This window comes from Hippoglossus stenolepis, chromosome 5 (assembly GCF_022539355.2).
Source record: "Hippoglossus stenolepis isolate QCI-W04-F060 chromosome 5, HSTE1.2, whole genome shotgun sequence".
Lineage (NCBI taxonomy): Eukaryota > Metazoa > Chordata > Actinopteri > Pleuronectiformes > Pleuronectidae > Hippoglossus > Hippoglossus stenolepis.
The window spans coordinates 12,833,943-12,851,217 of NC_061487.1; the positions used below are offsets into that span (position 1 = coordinate 12,833,943).

Consider the following 17,275-nt stretch of genomic DNA (forward strand, 5'->3'; position numbering starts at 1 on the left):
GAGTTGAATATCCATCTTTATACACTAATCCAGCATGAACACAGCAAATCATTTTCTTTTTTATTGACATGACAAATATGACAAATTATAATCCTGCCTATTTTAAATGTTAGTACAAAACAACACCATGAAGTTCTCAATTTATTATCCGGCTTAAAGTCTGAAGGTTCACCAGGGTTGTATCAGATCCTCCTCAATGCCTGCACACTTTACTCTGGTAAAAGAAATCAACAGTTTGGACGAGCATCATTGACCATATGTGATTTTATTGCATTGAATTCGGTAGCTAAAAAAAATGTGTCAAACATACACGGGTGATGGAATCATCAGATTTGTTGGTTAAAAGGCAGCGACATGAGAAATAAATATTGAAAAGATGAATGACTGACAGTTCCTCAATCCGAGCCGATTCCCCTCGGCAGGTGCTGTGTAGGTGCGGGGTCGGGAGAGAATAGTAATGTGGGATCGCTGGAGCTGACTGGCAGTGACGGGCTAGTGACTGATAGCATCTCTCCTCCCTCAGGGGGGAGTCAGAGTCACAGCAAACCTCTGGGTCAGTCACCAGGCAGATAAAACCATCGGACAGGATCCTCCTGGTGACTGGCGCCTTGCTGCTTTTACAGTTCATCACCAGCCGAGGGTCCAGAGATGGAAGCATCATTGAAACACATGAACATATTAACAAGTCGAAGGATTCAAAAGTCTGGTTTAAAAAAACAAAAACAAAAACAGGAAGTGATACACGTCTTATTGATTCAGCATAGCATCTCAAAGCAGCAACTGTTCAAGGACAGAAGTCAGATTTTACAATCAAACCATTAACAATGATAGAGGTAAATATGCAGCAATATGACCCAGGAGGGTTTTCGTATTAACCATTTGCCCAAGTAACTGCATTTAGCCCTTTGACTGGTGCAAGAAACATTCACATCCATCTTAGTGCGTTGCTGGTTTCAGGATGTTTGATTATCCACAATTGCTTGATTCCCTCATTTGTATCTGCTCTAACTAAAAAATCTGCATCTCGCCCGTCGCCAAGTGCGTCAGTTCACAGTACCTTTAGTAGAAACACAGATTATTGCATACTATGCTAGTGGCACACCAACCTTGGCTCGGGTGTTCGCTCTGTACCAAAGTTGTTGTCGGACTGAAATGAGTTGGCATGAGTTGTGCGACTCGCCATGTGCCGTTGCAGCTGTGAAGGGACAAAATGGATATGTGTGCGTTGTCTCTGAAACTAGTTATTATTAAAAAAACATAAAAACAATCATTGCCTTCATGTTCAACACATTCAAAATTACTTCCACTTCTCTGACACAAACATTACATTCATTACTTCAGTGTGTCTGAACGGGATCTGATTCCTGTGTGACCCATGCGGGTGTGCAATATTGCTGGAACGCTATCATGGAAGACGTGCCGTCATCAAACGTTTACAATGGCTGATCTCTGAAACAAGCAAAGTGCACTGTCCGTCTCTCCTCACATTTCTTAAGGGGGGGCCTTGCATTCACACGTTATGCTCAGTAATGGAAAAAATATACACAATTTTAAAAAAGGACAATAATTTCGGTTTCAATTATAACTGGAAACAGATGTAATTAAATATCAACTAAATAGGTGTCACTAAAAGGTTACACGAAATTGCCTGGATAATGGGGTTTTAAACAAATACTTGAGTAAGGTTATAATATAATACATAGAACAATTGATATTTTCATGAGGTGCTCTATATATATATCCATAATTTATAATTCATTTATTTTTATCCAAAGAAACAATATTTTGAAGGAAAGAAAATTGTCATTGTCCATCATTATCCACGATCCATTCACTCGGATTAAAAATGAAACCATCGATCATCAGTCTGATTAGAATAACACACCCTCCCACGTCAGAATTTGACAAAGCAGTGGTTAAAACAATGCCAGGAGTGGGATGATCTCCCTTGTGTTCAGGCATTAAAAGGAGGGTGTGTCTGAACCTCACAAGTTGGAGGGAAGTTTGGACTGTTTCTGTTCGGTCTCTAATATCTTAGCGGGAGATCTAACGTGGGGAGAGTGAACGCCAGCAGACTGGTTCTGATGTTCAGACGCTGAATGAGTCCGACTGACAGGAGTGGCCTGACCAGGGATGGAACTGTAGGGTTTGCTGACGGCCATGGGGGAGGAGAAGGGGCTCGACGCCCCCGCCGCTCCCTCTGAGGGGGGCCTTTCCTGGTGTATAGAGCTGTTAGAGCCTGAGATAGTCTTTATTTCCTGGGTAAAGAGATTCACAGAGGACTCTGCCCTCTCTTTGAGGGTACAAGCCACCCTGGCAGGGTATGAGGTCTGAGGGGTAAGAGGGCAGTGAGAGCCCATGGTGCTGGGGAGCTCACTTTGGTAAACTGTCCTCCCCCTCACAGGGCTTTGTATTCTGGGACTTTGGACTGGAGGCGTGTAGCAGGGAGACGCCTCTGCAGAGCCGTACTGGGCCAGGGAGGCGAGCGCTGAGTGCTCGGGAAGAACCTGGGGAAGGAAAACAGACTGGAGGCCTGCCAGGCTGTGCTGGGCCAGAGAGGCAGCGGCTCCGGCTCCGACTGCAGACACTGGCTGCATAAATCCACTGGAGGACTGGGTGCTGGTGATGAAGGGGAAAGTTGGGAGGTTCAGACCACTGGGCGTCCTCCCTGCTCTGTCATGACTGGACCTCATCTGTTGCAGTGTGGCGTGAGTGGTCTGCTGCAGGTGGCTTAGAATGGGGTCGACTGAGCTGGAGATCAGTGGGCTTATGTAGGAGGCGGAGGGGGCTGGGAATCTCCCTCCTAGCCTCCCTGGTGCCCCCTGCTGGAAAAACCCTATAGGGTAGTGTGGGGTGGTCATAGCACCGTGGAAGGGCTGGGGGTGGAGCTGGGCGGAGCAGGTGTAGGAGACGGTGGCCTGGCTGATAGGGAAGACCGAGGCAATGCCGGAGTGGGGAGGATGGGGCGGGGGCAGGGGTGTGAGCTGGTGCATGGGCAAAGGGGTGAGGGGCTGCAGGCTGCTGGTGAAGATGGGCTGGGACATCAGTACGGGCGACACTGGCCCAGTGGACAGATGCTGGGTCCTTAGGGTGGAGCTGGTGGGAGAACCGTGCCCTGACCCACAGATGCTGGAGGTGTTCGCTCCAACATGGACTCTCCTTGGATGACAGCTGGGGTCCTTCACAGAACCAGAGCCTGGGACCAGAGGATGGTGGAAGAGGATGGGAGGAAGATGCGAGTGCTGGGCCAAGGCCAGAGCCAGAGGGGTGGTGGTCGCAGCAGCCTGGAGCGGGGCCTGAACCAGCGAGGCCCAGATAACTGGGGTGGGTGACGGGGAAGCAGGAAGAGGGATGAGACTCTGTGCATCGCTGGTCTGAATCAGCTGTGTGCATTGGGCCATGTCACGGTCGTGTTGCACTATTCTTTGGATGATCTCACTCTCTTGGAGGTTTAGCGTACCAGAGCTTTGGTGATGCTGGACTTTATGCTGAAGAACAGAGTTCCTCTTACCTGTACAGAGGAGAGAAATAAGGTTAATGCAGCACTAACTCCAGAAATCTGTCTGTCTGTGGAACACATATCTCGAGAACCGTTCATCTTATTAATATGTAATATGTCAAAAAATAATAAACAGGTGACCAGTGCTGTGTAGCAGCGGCGGCGAAGAAATAAAAGCTGCAACCAGCATTACCACAGGCCAAGTAAACAGCTCATTCCAGCAGGAACTGCAAGATTGCAAAAATAAAACTGATAGAAACAGACTATTCTTATAGATATTGCTATTATTTCTTTTATTATGGCAAAGGACCACAACACGATCAGAAAACTCCTCTCACTACCTGTCAGCGACTAACTGCTTCACAGGGGCATGTATCCATTTGTAAGTTAATACTTAACAAATTGAACTGGTATTAATGAAAAGAGACCTGAATTAAAAAAATCTATAATGTGAAGAATACAGTAATACAGTATGAGTAACTAAGTGCTTTTTTAAAGTTTGTACTGAAGCAAACCTTTGAGGTTCTCAAAGTTTTTCTATTTTATGCTCCCTTTTATCTCAACTTCAGGATAATTCAGAAGGAATTAATCCACTTTTTCCAGCACGCTATACATGTAACAGTACATCATTCAAGATTAAAAGAATTGTCCCAAATGTTAGTAGCTTTTGATTCCATTTCCCCCTCTGATATTTACAAATTATTTAAGATAAATGTTTAAGGTCCAACAGTATAAAACCATCCAATAAACCAATATTTAATCTATTTCCAAAGAAATTGTTAATAATCTCGTGAACCCTCAAATTCCTCAAAATAATAGTAAATAATATTCAACTGCAAAACATGAAATTGGCTTTGAATTTATTGGACTGGTTTTATCTCTTGGCGAAGGACTCACCGATTCGGTCCAGGCGGTCGACAGCCACAGTCTCGAAGGCTCTCCTCATCATGGGATACTCCTCCAGCACCTCGTCGAAGTTGTCCACCGAGAGCGAGTACAGCCGACAGTAGTTATCTGCTCGCACACTGGCTGTCCTCCTGCCTCGGGTCAGCAGGCAGATCTCTGCCGGGAGGAAAGAAGAAAAAAAACCAATTACTTATGCGGTTTCTTTCGAAGACTTCCCGCTGAGTAAAAGTCAGAGATTAATATTAATAATTTAACATTGCAACAGAATTCATGCATCTTTTTGGATCCGTTCATGAAAGCAAAGTAATATTAATGTGAGACGATAAAACATGAAAAGAGCGATGCCTCTGAACCCCACAGATGGAGCACTTAATGCAATTTCTGCAGCTTACAGTTTGTCCTGACCTCATCTGTCGTGCCAGATCAGAAAAATAAAATAATGCGCCATTTAAAAAAAAAAAAAAAAGTAGACATATTTTTCAGGAGAGACATATTGAGGATATAGACACGCACACATATATACACGCACTGAGGCTTGCTCTCCCTCTCTCATGTCCTGTTTATTGATTTAATCCATTTATCACACATGACAACACAGGATTTCGGATATATATATTTGCCATGTGTTGGTTTCAGACACAAACTTTTTGTCCTCATTCACCATCTGTGTTTGTGTCTTTAGTTTTTTGAGCCAAAGCATATAAATGTTAATTCTTTTATCTGTGTGCTGGGGTCTTTTCATTGAAAATTAAATTAAAGCAAGTTTTGCATTTTGTTTGTTTGTTTGTTTGTTAGCAGGATTATGCAAAAACCTCTCAACTGATTTCCATGACAGTTTGTGGAGAGGTGGAGCATAACCCACGGAAGAACCCATTCCATTCTGGTGTGGTCTGGATCAAGGGGTGGATCCAAGATGCGTTTTCCCACTTTCTTTAGCATTGCGAGATAGGACGTTCTTCAACATTTTCCTTTATTTCTCAGAAAATAATTAATGGATCTTATTAAAAGAAAATTGGTATGTTTACGGGACTGATATTTTGTCAGTCTGTGCAATTTGGTGTAGATCCAAATAAAAAACGTGATCTTTTGATTTTAAATGTGGTTTCATGAGGGGACTGTTGAGCCTGTGCTATTTGCTGCTGGATCAAAACAATGACAGGTTAAGATGATGTAACAAGGGCAATAGCAAATAAAGACATGTGGATTTCAGCTTTGTTGCGATGATAACGAAAGGGAAAACCCCACAGATTGAATCAAAGATCACAAAGCTTTGCTCCTCTTTAGTCCTGAGACCTTTTAAGGAGATGATGTGGACAATTTTTTTCAGCTGTCTGAAAAGTTAATCTGCTGAGTGCCTGAGCAAAATAAATCAAAACAACTAATACTATCACCACTCCTTCACTTACATTCAGACTGACCCACTGCCAGCTACAGGACATACAGTATTAGCACACAGTGCACACTGCAAGTTACGTGAAGATCTTACCTCCAAAATAAGAGCCATCAGACAGCTTCATGTCGATGCTGTTCTTGGTCAGGACACTCACGACACCGTGCTGGATGAAGTACATCTTCTTGCCGATGGTTCCCTCTCTGATGATGTAGTCGGCCGGCTGGAAGACCTCGAAGCGCAGTTTGGTGAGCATGGAGGTGACAAAGTTTGGATCGGCGTTGGCGAACAGAGGCATGGAGGCCACAAGTTTACGACAGTTAAAGTTGATGATTTCCTGCGGGAAACACAGTGACAGTGTTTTGGACTTTAGGAAAGGCAAAAGGCAGTTACTACAGACGAAGACTGTCAGGGAGCAGACTAACATAATCTCATTAATCATGATCACAGAAAAAACATTATCAACCAGAATAGTGCTCAGAGACTAAGGCTACTGGCCTATCTTGTCATGTTAAAGGAGGTGAAAAAAAAAACCTGGATCCACCCATTTATCCACATTTACTCCAAAATGTCATTGGTTCTTTCTTGGGTCATGTCCCGCCCCATCACAACATTTCATGGAAATCAGTTCAGGAGTTTTTGCATAATCCTCCAGACCGACACACAAACAAATACCAATGAAAGCATAATCTCTGTGGTGGAGGTGACAAAAACAACCTTTAAATGACAGTAATAAACACACTGCGCCAACTGAACTGTCAGTCACAAGTTGACAACATTGCGGCTCCTCAGAACTCAGCTGGACGGACGCCTCAACTATAATTAGCTCAAATTATTTCATAATGAAAAGGTCCAAAGTTTCAGGTGATGAAAACAGAGAAAAGAGGAGGAGGAAGAGGAAGTTAAGTATCAAGGAACATTATCTTATGCAAACACTGCAATACTGTTTTGTTTATAAATGACTCATTTGTAGTAGGTAGCTCGGTAATTATTCCAAGAGACATTTCTTTTGAACAAAGAAAAGAAATGGTTTAGAAGAATATGAGCCATTTGTTAAAAATATTTTTACATTGTCAAAGACAGAATACCCACATATCATTATCATTTTAATGATGAATCTGGAAACTTTTCACAGACCCCCATTAAGAACCACTGTTTTAATGTTATTGGTTGCAAAAGTAAATGCATTACTACACTATATGACTACTACATATTGACGTTATGGTGATGATCATCATTCCAATCCTATGATTATGATTGTTTTTTCATCTACATAAGCTTACGGTTGTGTCTATAGTCCTAGAGGAAGCAGAGATACTTTAAAAAATTGATACATGATGTCATTTTCTGACTGTGGCATCATATGATGAATGTCTGATCTACAAAAGCTCTGGTTTGTCTCGAACTGTATTTTTTGTGGAGATATTTTTGAAAATATGTTTGAGTCATATTTTCATTGACCTTGACTTTGACCTTTGATGGATCAACACCAAAAGTTAATATTCCTATTAAGTTTGGTGAAAATCTGCCAATGTATTGTTGAGTTGACAATATACAATGACACGTGACATCATTAGAGAATTAACCCTGAAGCATCAGCAGCACATGTTGCAGCTGCAGGAGGAGGAACTAGTTTGAATCATTTCCTAAACGGCTTTACAAACAGAGAAACCAGATAAACCTGAGAGGTTGTTGGATGATTAATGGGAGAGAAAAGAAGAAAATACACACAAATCCTAATCTTGCCTACGGCAGAGAAATGACCGGAGCCGGCAGTGATGTGTGTATGTTTCAATCATAATAAAAGCAGGGTGGTTAACGGCTTAGTGCTCCGTTAATGAGGTTCTCTGTCCTCATACAATCTCCAGTCCTTACTAATCAGATTACATGACTATAAACGTTATCCTGCAAAGATAAGAGAGGCACATTAGATTACATCAGTAACTAAGTGTAAACAATTTAGAGCAAAAATTATCACGTTGCTAATTCACATATTTTCCACTGACAAATATAAAAACATTGTTCATTGAGAGGCAAAAAATAACAACAACAATAATAATAATAATATTATTATTATTATTATTATTATTATTATTATTATTATTATTATGATTATATTGTTAAAACCATTTTTGGTATAAAATATTTATAACTGATTATTAGCGGATAAAAGGGGATTTTGTAATATTAATAAAAATAAGTATTAATGCATTTATCAATGATTATAAACTCTTATGTACTGTACAGCAGCCCCCACTCATAGGTGTTCACAGAAGGAAATTAATTATATCTGCTTCCAAAGCACTTATACAAAGGTAACGTTTTCACATCATCAGCAACATCGTTATAAGGACAACGGTCATCGTGTGAACTCCGACCTGTCGCAGTGGCTCGTTCAGCTCCTCCAGAATGCTCTCCTCATCAAACATCTTGCCCTGATAACGGTGCTCGTAGTAGTCATGGATCCTCTGACGCATGTCGGCCGGGAGCTTGTGGAAGGACATGTACTGCTCCACCTGTTTATACTGTAACAACAACACAGGCCCAATTATTAAAATCATAGAAATAATAAAATTATTGAAGAGAAAACCCTCCACAGACATATGTGTCCTAATGCAAAGTCATGTCAAAATGAATATATTAAAGTGATTGATGTGTTGGCTCAGAGGTCGACTATAATGTGTCTCATTATGTTAACAGTCAACTGTCAGGCCATCTGTGAAACCTGCCCACAGTGCAATGTTGTGCCTCTGCCCCATCTGACAAATACAGTTGTGCTCTGCAGGCTGCAGCTAATAACATTAACCACTGTGTCCTTCAGCTGTGTGCTCTGCCAGCAGAGTAGCAGTGATCCTGAGTGTTAATCTATGTATGCTACATCCTGCTGTAAGTCTCTATTTGGTTTTCAATTTCTGGGTTTAGCTATCTCCAACGTCAGCCTCCATTTTCTGTGTTTAACCTGCACAACAGTTGCTGTAACGTCAAACACTGACTTTCTCTGCTGCTCTGTGAAGCGTTTCACACCTGAATGTAGCACAGATGATTCAATGTCACATTTAAAAACACAGGGGTAAAAACCCTTCACATCCTGGATCAAATGATTTTTCAATTTCAAAATCATGAACTAAATATTCATCCTTAATTAAAACTAGCACCACAATGGAAAAAATACATTAAAATTGACATACTATTACTAAAAAATATATCAGTAAAACTCTCGCCCTCAAAAACATAGTTAAGTAAAATAAATTACTATCAGCTAAATGTACTTGAAATTAGTAAAGGTAAAAATACTCATTATATATAAAAATGTAACACTTTAAAATGATTATATGTTTTGAGTGTAAAACCTTAATATGAAAAGTAAATAGAGCCACTATATAACATTTTCTTCTGAAATTTTGTGGAATAGAAGAATAAAGTAGTATTTCACCACTGATTTCAACTACTTTGGACTTAAAGTTAGTTTTCTGTGACATATAGGGAAAGATCCCCCCCCCACCTTTTCTTGGTACTGCCTCCTGGAGGAGTCCAGAGACTGGATGAGAGCAGTCGCATGCCCCACAAACATAGCAAAGCAGGTAGCCCCCACGATCATACTGAGGATGGTGAGCCACACGTCAGCCATGCCGATGGGGGGGTAGAGGCCGTACCCGATGCACAACATGTGACTCATGGCCTTGAACAGGGCGTAGGAGTATTGCTGCCCCCACGTGTCATTCTGCAACGTACGAGGAGAAAAAAACGTTTTAAAGCATTTTAAGATCAACAGGTGATGAGGACCTAATTTTGAAGGTTTGTTGGCTTTGAAGCAACTTACTGAGAAACTCGAATCACCTTAAATCATGAATGAAGACTTTTGCACTTGCATCACTGTACTGGTCCTGGTTTTTGGTCAGTTACCAGTGAACCTACTAAAATATCCTGTGCTCACATTGACAATTAATAAAATATCTATAAACACATGAATATGATTAGGGCTGTTACTAACTATTTTCATGATTCATTAATCTGAGGACTAATTCATTGATAAGAAATTCACACAGTCCAAGGTGAAGTGATAAAATAGTCCAGATATTTAGTTAAGTATTATAAATGTCAAAGAATTTTTCTAATCCTGACATTTCAGAAGCTGAAACCAGGGAATGTTTCAGATTTTTTCTGAAAAGAAAAAGACAAAGGATAAATCAATTCTTAAAATTGTTGCTGACTGATTTCGACTTATTGTTGAAATGATAACATTCATATACATAACATATATAACACGACTAAAGAAGCAACAATGAAACTTAAGAGTTTGAACAACTCTGCTTTATCAGGACTGTGTGGGTGTGATTTGATTACAAACAACCAATCGCTTTCAGATTTTGATTTAAATGTTACTTAAATCTGATTGGTCCATGGAAGTATGCAACATCACCTTAATCAGATCCACCCGGTTACAACAAGTGATGAGAGCAAAGACAAAAAGTACAGAAAATGTTGCAACAACTAAAACCAAAGCTTGTGTGCGTGTTTGTGTGGGACATCATCTCTCACAGTGAGGAGGCCTCTGAAACCAAACAGGTGTTTAGTGTCTTTCATAGAAACATCATTTGGACGGTGTCTGTCTGACTCATAAATAATCCACTTACCACCATCTTGTTTCTGGTGACCCAGCAGTCATGGGGGAAGTCCTGCAGCATGGGCACCAGGAACTGTAGACAGCCATCCCAGTGACACAGCAGCAGCATCATACCGATCAGGTTCATGATACGCACCATGGCGCTGGCCAGATCGTAGGTCATATGGAAAACCTGCGGGACAGATTATCAGCAATAATGCAACTGAAACAACAACACGCAGTTCTTTGTAAATAAATCTACAAAACAGTTCCAACTCTCTCTCTCACGCGACCAGAGGATTTGAAATAGACAGTAGGTGCTGTGTGGGCTGATGAATCCATGGGTCCTATACCAGACCACACTGTTCTTAATCTTCTATAGACCAGAGGCTGTTTCACTGTTGCATAACTATCTGCAAGCAACATTAACGGTCTATGGGGAATGCAGCCTCGGTTGGATTAATAATAATAAGATAATGCCGGAAAGTATAGTGTCTGTCATTAAGCAGGTGGATTGTGTGAGACTGTGCATGAACCTCAGAGGAGACGCATCAAATTAACTCTATAGCTTTGAGAAATGACACATGTATTTTTATGAAAAAGCAGCTTCATGTGTTTTCCCTTGATGCGTAAAGTAAAAATTTAATAATCCAGACAAGAGTACGCGGTTATGAGGAATGTGCTGATGTTAGAAATGCCACTCTGTTTATCTCTGAGTGTTTGAGAGTGAGGCTGGAACTTATTATTATTTTTTATAGTTATGAAACAAAAATCTTTCATGAAATAAAATGCCTGTCATATGCTCCAAGAGGCTATTTGGGTGTATTTAGGTGACAGCAATTCAAACCAAAAAGGGTTTTCAAGTATTTCATTAGATGCTATTATATAATTTTTTATTCTTAAATAACAACTAAAATGATGAAAATATTTGCTGCTTATTAATATCTGATGACCAATTCCTACAGCTCCATTTTCAGAGCATCCAGAAGATGCCCAAATACATAACCAGCTTGTGCAAGGTTTTCTATGAAGATCCAAGCTCATCCCTGCAGGATCTACCTCTTCCCACTGGTGGATGTAGCGAATGAGTCTGGAGAGGCGCAGCAGCCGCAGCAGACTGAGGATCTTGGTGAAGCGGACGATCCTCAGGGCCCGGGCCGTCTTGTAGAAGTCAGAGTCGATGCGCGTTTCTACGATGAGGAAGATATAGTCCACCGGTATGGAGGAGATGAAGTCCACCACGAACCAACTCTTCAGGTACTTGATCTTGATCTTCTGTGGGTCCAGGATGATCTCCGTGTTGTCCTCCTTCACGATGCCCGTGCGGAAGTTGAGGACCAGGTCCATGAGGAAGAAGGTGTCGGACACCACGTTGAAGACGATCCAGGGCGGCGTGTGCTCGTCCTTGAAGAAGGTGATGCCCACGGGGATGATGATGAGGTTTCCCACCATCAGCAGCAGCATGGTCAGATCCCAGTAGAACCTGAAACCCACAGGGACACATATAACTCACATTTCTAAATAACAGCAGGACAAAGTCATTCAGGCCCAGGTACAGTCCCTTAGACAAATCATCATAAACTTCACTCTTAGACGCTTGACAGAAAAACTGAGCTGAATATTTTATGTCAGCATGTATTAGTGACCTTCAGACGTTTTTAGGATTTTATTAGAGATCAGAGTGTGGAGAGATAAACCATCAGCAGCTATTTGGATCATCAATTAAAGAGACAAACATTTTCTGGTCCAGCTTCTAAAAGAAGAAGAAAAAGAAGCATTATAAATATATATCATTTAGATGCAATAAAATAGTAGATATTTGTGAAATAATGCTGATTTGAGGCATTTTCTACTTTTCAAATGCTTGCACTGTGAAATTGTGTATTGGGAACACCAATTTGTATTGGTTCAAAATAAACACAACCATGAAGGGGGTATATATTTAGTATCAGAAAATTGTAATACATTTCATTGTGGTAAAACCTTTTTCCCTTTTCCCAAAACAGTAGCTGAGAATAGACTACCAGCCCCATGAAAATACATTTCAGTCAATTTATTCTAGAACTGCTCAACGACATAGATATCCACCTCATACATGAGCCTGATTGTTTTTCAACAAAATTCATACATTACTCCCAAAGAAAATAATACAAATGCCCAATAAAACGCCCTAACTGGCAACGTTAAGTAATAAAAAACTTGTGGATCTGCCCCTTTATCTGAATCCACAGCAACATTTTATGGATTCTTCCTTAGTTCATGTTTTGTTTGTCTTTTTGTAATCTTGTTTACAAACAAACAAACAAATGTAAAAACCCACCAACAAACAACCAGACAGGGGCGAAAACATAGCCTTCCTGGCAGAGGGAACAAATGATGTAAAGTAACTTCAAATCAAAATGAAACCCTGTACAGCTTCAGTCTCATACTCTAATTCAAAATCCAGGAGATTAATGTTCAAAAGAGCAGAAACTGTGCAAACATGGTTCCAAACCCTGAGTGTAAACATTAACAACACAAGAAAACAACAGTGTTGTGCTAATTCAGCTCACTACTGGGCTTGTGGCCACAGGAATAGAGAGGAAAATGGGTTATTGGAATTCATTTGAATTTCTCATGAGGAAACATTGATTTTCATAACTAACTAAATCCTCAAGTGTCAGCGACAGTGTTTTCAATTTCGTCTAGAATCACACAAAAAAGGAAGCTGATTTCAGTCACGTTCATAGTAACCAACATCAATAAATATTTACCTGAATATTTTCCTCAAATATTGGAATCAAGCTCTGTATCAAGTACTAAGAATCAAATTATGGAATCATACCAGGTAAACACATCATGTTATCTGACACAACATTGTCAATTCGATGTATTATTCATTGATTTAGCTTCAAGCTCATTTCAGTAAGTGAATTAGGGAATATTTTACGTTTACACTTTACAGCATCAGAGGAAACCTACAGCCCAGGAAAGCACAGCTCAGCCCCACAAACGCCAGCTGAGATATGGAGAGTTTCAGTTGCCATCGTGAGTGTGTGTATGTGTGCATGAGCTGAGAAAGCATGCATGCGTGTGATTGCATGACAGATCTATTTCAGAAACCTAATTAAACACAGATCAATCCAACCAGGAGCCTGACAAACCTACAGGGCGTGCACAAACTGCTGGAGGGGGGGCAGCATTACACCACTTGATGGTTCTCGCAGCTTGTGAGACAGCATGCAGGGACCACCCTGTGGGATCTGAACACTTATTACCTTCAAGAGAAGAGCATTTTAAAAGCATGTCCCTGACTTTTTCTGGTCTCAAACGAGGGTCTAGGAAAGAGGCAACTAACAACCCTAACCCAATTTCAGCATGGTTCTACCTAGTTCCTTGAACCAGACCTTCACGGGAGAACATCACAAAACGAGGGAAGCAGTGAGGGCAGGGTGGCCATTTGTTCTAATCACTTTTCTGTTGTTCCCTGCCAAACAAAGCATTTGCATTTGTCTCTTCATCTGCCTGTTGTCTCTGCAGTGACACACTGGTCCTAATTGCACTTCCCCTCTCGGGCTAAATCCACCGTTATCTCCTGGGAATCCATGTCATCTCCAGAAGTCAGCTCCCATCAGCCAGATGTTGAGTAGTTAGCATTACTGCTCTGCACACGTCACACCGCTGCTGCAGAACCCTGGAACAGCTGGACCAAAAAAAAAAAAAAGGTCTGTAGGGGACAGTGCATTACTGCTGTCCCCCCGCAGACCATCCTGTTTGCTCATCAGCTGACTGTGCACGCAGCATTCCGCCCACATAGGACAGACAACTGGCTGGTGTAATCTGGTGTTACCATAAAAAAGCCGACAGTTGTGGGGACTCTGGACCTCTACTGGGTCCAGAGTTGAATCTTGCACTATTTGGGTCAGAGTGCAACTACGTTAAAGAGCATGAGAGCACAAAGAGTCGGGCGTTACAAGCAAAGTGAACACAAAAAGGCTTAAAATGGTGAAAGAAGCTTAGATCAATCAGGACAGCTGAAAAGGGATCACATTTGTACTAGAGATACTTATCTCTTGCTGCCAGAGTTCAGCTGAAGCACAACAGCCTGTATGCGGCTCAGTGGCTTAGCACACACCTGTACTGTGGCTCAGTCCCACCAGCAATCATATTAACCATATTTACGTGCCAGTTCTGTATGTCTGCTGCTGTAGCCACAGAAAAGACAGCAGTTACTTATGATATAAACTGGGAGATTGTGCTTGAAAAAAGATCCAAGGAGACGCACGAGTTACACAATACTCAGCTGATGAACAGTGGTCAGCCCACAACTGTTCCAGATACCAAGGAGTGCACATGACGTGTGCAGTGCTGGATGAGCCGTGTCTCATAACCCCCAAAATAATCCCAAATAATCTTTAATGTTGCAAAGGTTTACACCTGCAGCTTAAAATGGGACCTGCAGATGAAATTGTTCACCTTAAGGGGCCCACACCAGGCACCGCAACCCCTGCTCCTGCTCAAAGTGGGACCCGAACCGAGCACGGAGTTATGAGACCTCGTACCTCGCACACAGAGTTAACAGCTGGGCGTCCTGATTCCTCTCAAACATCATTTTCATTTCAATCCCTCTCTGTCTTTCTGTGTGTGTATGTGTGTGCGGCGTTTGGCGGTGTGTCCCCTCCCTGTCCACACCATCTCTGCTCCATTAGACTAATTGTGCTGTAATAATCTCCACTGATGTGTGCTTCTAATATCTTGAATGGTCATGTTACCCTATTTTGATTACCCCATTTCCAAGCCCCTGCTGCACTCTCTGTAATCCATTGCCCTTGCTAAATGATAAAAAAAAAAGTGTAATTCAGATGAGTGGAAAAAAACTGCAGTGACACACATCGGCATACAACTGGCCGGTGAAAATATGATGACAGCGAGCCTCAAGGTTAAATGTCACGAAAATCCCTTGATGGCAGTGATGATCAGAATGCTGTTTGTGTGCAGCATGCAATGAAATGTAGAAATGACCCCAACAATGAGAGAATTGCTGGGTAGGATATAAAAGCCATTCTTGTGTAGAAAGAAACAAACACACACATTTCTCCGGACCAAACAAAAGAGCAACTAAATATCAATATCCTGCATGTGTTTGGTATATTATGTCATTGTGCTAATAATGGGATTTCGCATGAGAGCTCTTTAACTTCCCTGTGAGAATGGCCAGTGCAGTGTAAGTGTAGTCAAGGCTTTAGAAAAGGATCAATGTCATATATAAAACCATTTATCTATTCAAGGTGCAGATCACTGAGGCACATTCATCTTTTGATTCACCTATTCTGCACATTCCTCATTATGTTGTCATCCTAATATCATCACTGTGATCAAATTGGAAAAACACACTTCTGGTGGACAGATGTTGTGGCTGAATTATGTCTCTATTACAATTAGCATGTCTCTATCCTGTGGTGTATAATTAATAATGACCATATCACATTTGGTGCCAATTTATGTCTTGTTAAAAATAAGCTATAGGAAGAGTTTTCCTGTTTTCCCTGATGAGCCTAATGTGACAGGATCGCTGCAGCATTATTTTTACAGTTGGAATGAAACAAAGTTTGTTTTGCAGATGAATTACCTAAAATCACTGTACGGGTGGATTATCCAAAAGCCCGCAGACTTTACTCGCTCCCTCTCGTGCTCCACGGCCCTCTCACTCCCCAACATCCGCAGGGAGAACTTGTTGACACCCGGCTGGAGCATCGCCCCAAACTGCCGGTGCATGAAGCCGGCTTGGTACAGCCGGTCATCTTCGGGTAGGATTTGCTCGGCGTCCTCCAACTTGATGAAAGTTGACTGGTCGAACACGGACCCTTGCCCGGCTGCGCCACTCGGACCACCCGCTGCCCGCTGCTGGGCCCCGGGGCCGCTCTCATCGGGGAAACTCTCACCGACCCAGGCGTCCGCCTCGGGGATGAGGCGCCGCTGCTCCGCCGGGTCTGACCCCAGAGGATGGCGCCCGGTGATGGAGGAGATGCTGCCCCTGAACCGGCGACAGTCCCCGTTCAAGTTGGTCTTCACAATCACGTCCCTCTCCAAGTCCTCGCTCCTGGCCTCCTCAAAGCTCCTGCAGCTGCTGGCAGGAGACGGAGGGGACAAATGTTTTAGCCGGATACTTTTCCTCTTGGTGTCCTTGTCGCCGCTGTCTCCTTCGTCAATCACGAAGGCTTTTTGCCCAATGTTTTGCGGCAAGCTGTAGAGCCGTTTGCGCATGGACGACTGGAACCTTTCCATTGTGGGGAAGGAGATGCGCTCTAAGGGGAAACAGGGGGATAAATCATGGATCTCGCAGACTTGGGGAGCCGCTGGAGGCAGAAACAGTGACGGCGCATCCGCAGGACAGGTCGTATCTTATTTGGCACTCGGGACGTGCCTCTCTCCCCCCGGTTCAAACATTGAGGATGCGTCGGCAATACGTGGCCGCTTCAACCCGTCGGTCATGGACGGGCGGTGAAATGCGTGTAAATCCAGGTAACCCCACAGCGTGCAGACGAGAGCGCATCAGGATGCAGCATGCTGCTGAGCGTCGGACGTGCCGGAGTGGGAGAATAATGCTGCTGCTGCTGCTGCTGCTGCTGAGCTTTTCAATGACAAAGCATGATCCCCACCTCCCCCCCAAAAACAACCAGCACGGCTCTGTGTCAGTGCAAGGTGATGACACACATGCACGCAGCCCGGCCACGGCATTCAAAGAGGGCGCTGACATCACTGATCCATCAGCCTCCCGCCTCCCGCCTCCCAATAACGTGAATATCGATGGGAGCTAATCTATCGGGTTGCCATATGAGCCCCCCCCCCCGCCCAGTCAGAACAACTGGAGGGGGATGATTCAAGGATGAGACCCATG

At 42.7% G+C, this 17,275-nt stretch overlaps 1 protein-coding gene across 1 annotated transcript; it reads right to left on the reverse strand.

Annotated features, from left to right (window-relative positions):
• Positions 1–98: 98 nt before the first annotated feature.
• LOC118109137 (potassium/sodium hyperpolarization-activated cyclic nucleotide-gated channel 3) lies at positions 99–17,059 on the reverse strand. Its single transcript, XM_035155989.2, has 8 exons — positions 16,007–17,059; positions 11,458–11,881; positions 10,430–10,591; positions 9,298–9,516; positions 8,174–8,320; positions 5,892–6,132; positions 4,397–4,561; positions 99–3,511 (listed from the first exon to the last, which is right to left on the reverse strand). The coding sequence occupies exons 1-8, from the start codon at positions 16,660–16,662 to the stop codon at positions 1,986–1,988; spliced, it is 3,540 nt and encodes a 1,179-aa protein (XP_035011880.1). The 5' UTR covers positions 16,663–17,059; the 3' UTR covers positions 99–1,985.
• Positions 17,060–17,275: the final 216 nt, after the last annotated feature.

Excerpts from the sequence above, each read along its gene's own strand:
- LOC118109137 (XM_035155989.2), bottom strand. The coding sequence starts at position 16,662 with ATGGAAAGGTTCCAGTCGTCCATGCGCAAACGGCTCTACAGCTTGCCG. Across the intron at positions 10,592-11,457 it reads ACATCCACCAGTGGGAAGAG|GTTTTCCATATGACCTACGA; the intron begins GTAGATCCTGCA and ends TCTGTCCCGCAG. Across the intron at positions 6,133-8,173 it reads TGAACGAGCCACTGCGACAG|GAAATCATCAACTTTAACTG; the intron begins GTCGGAGTTCAC and ends TGTTTCCCGCAG.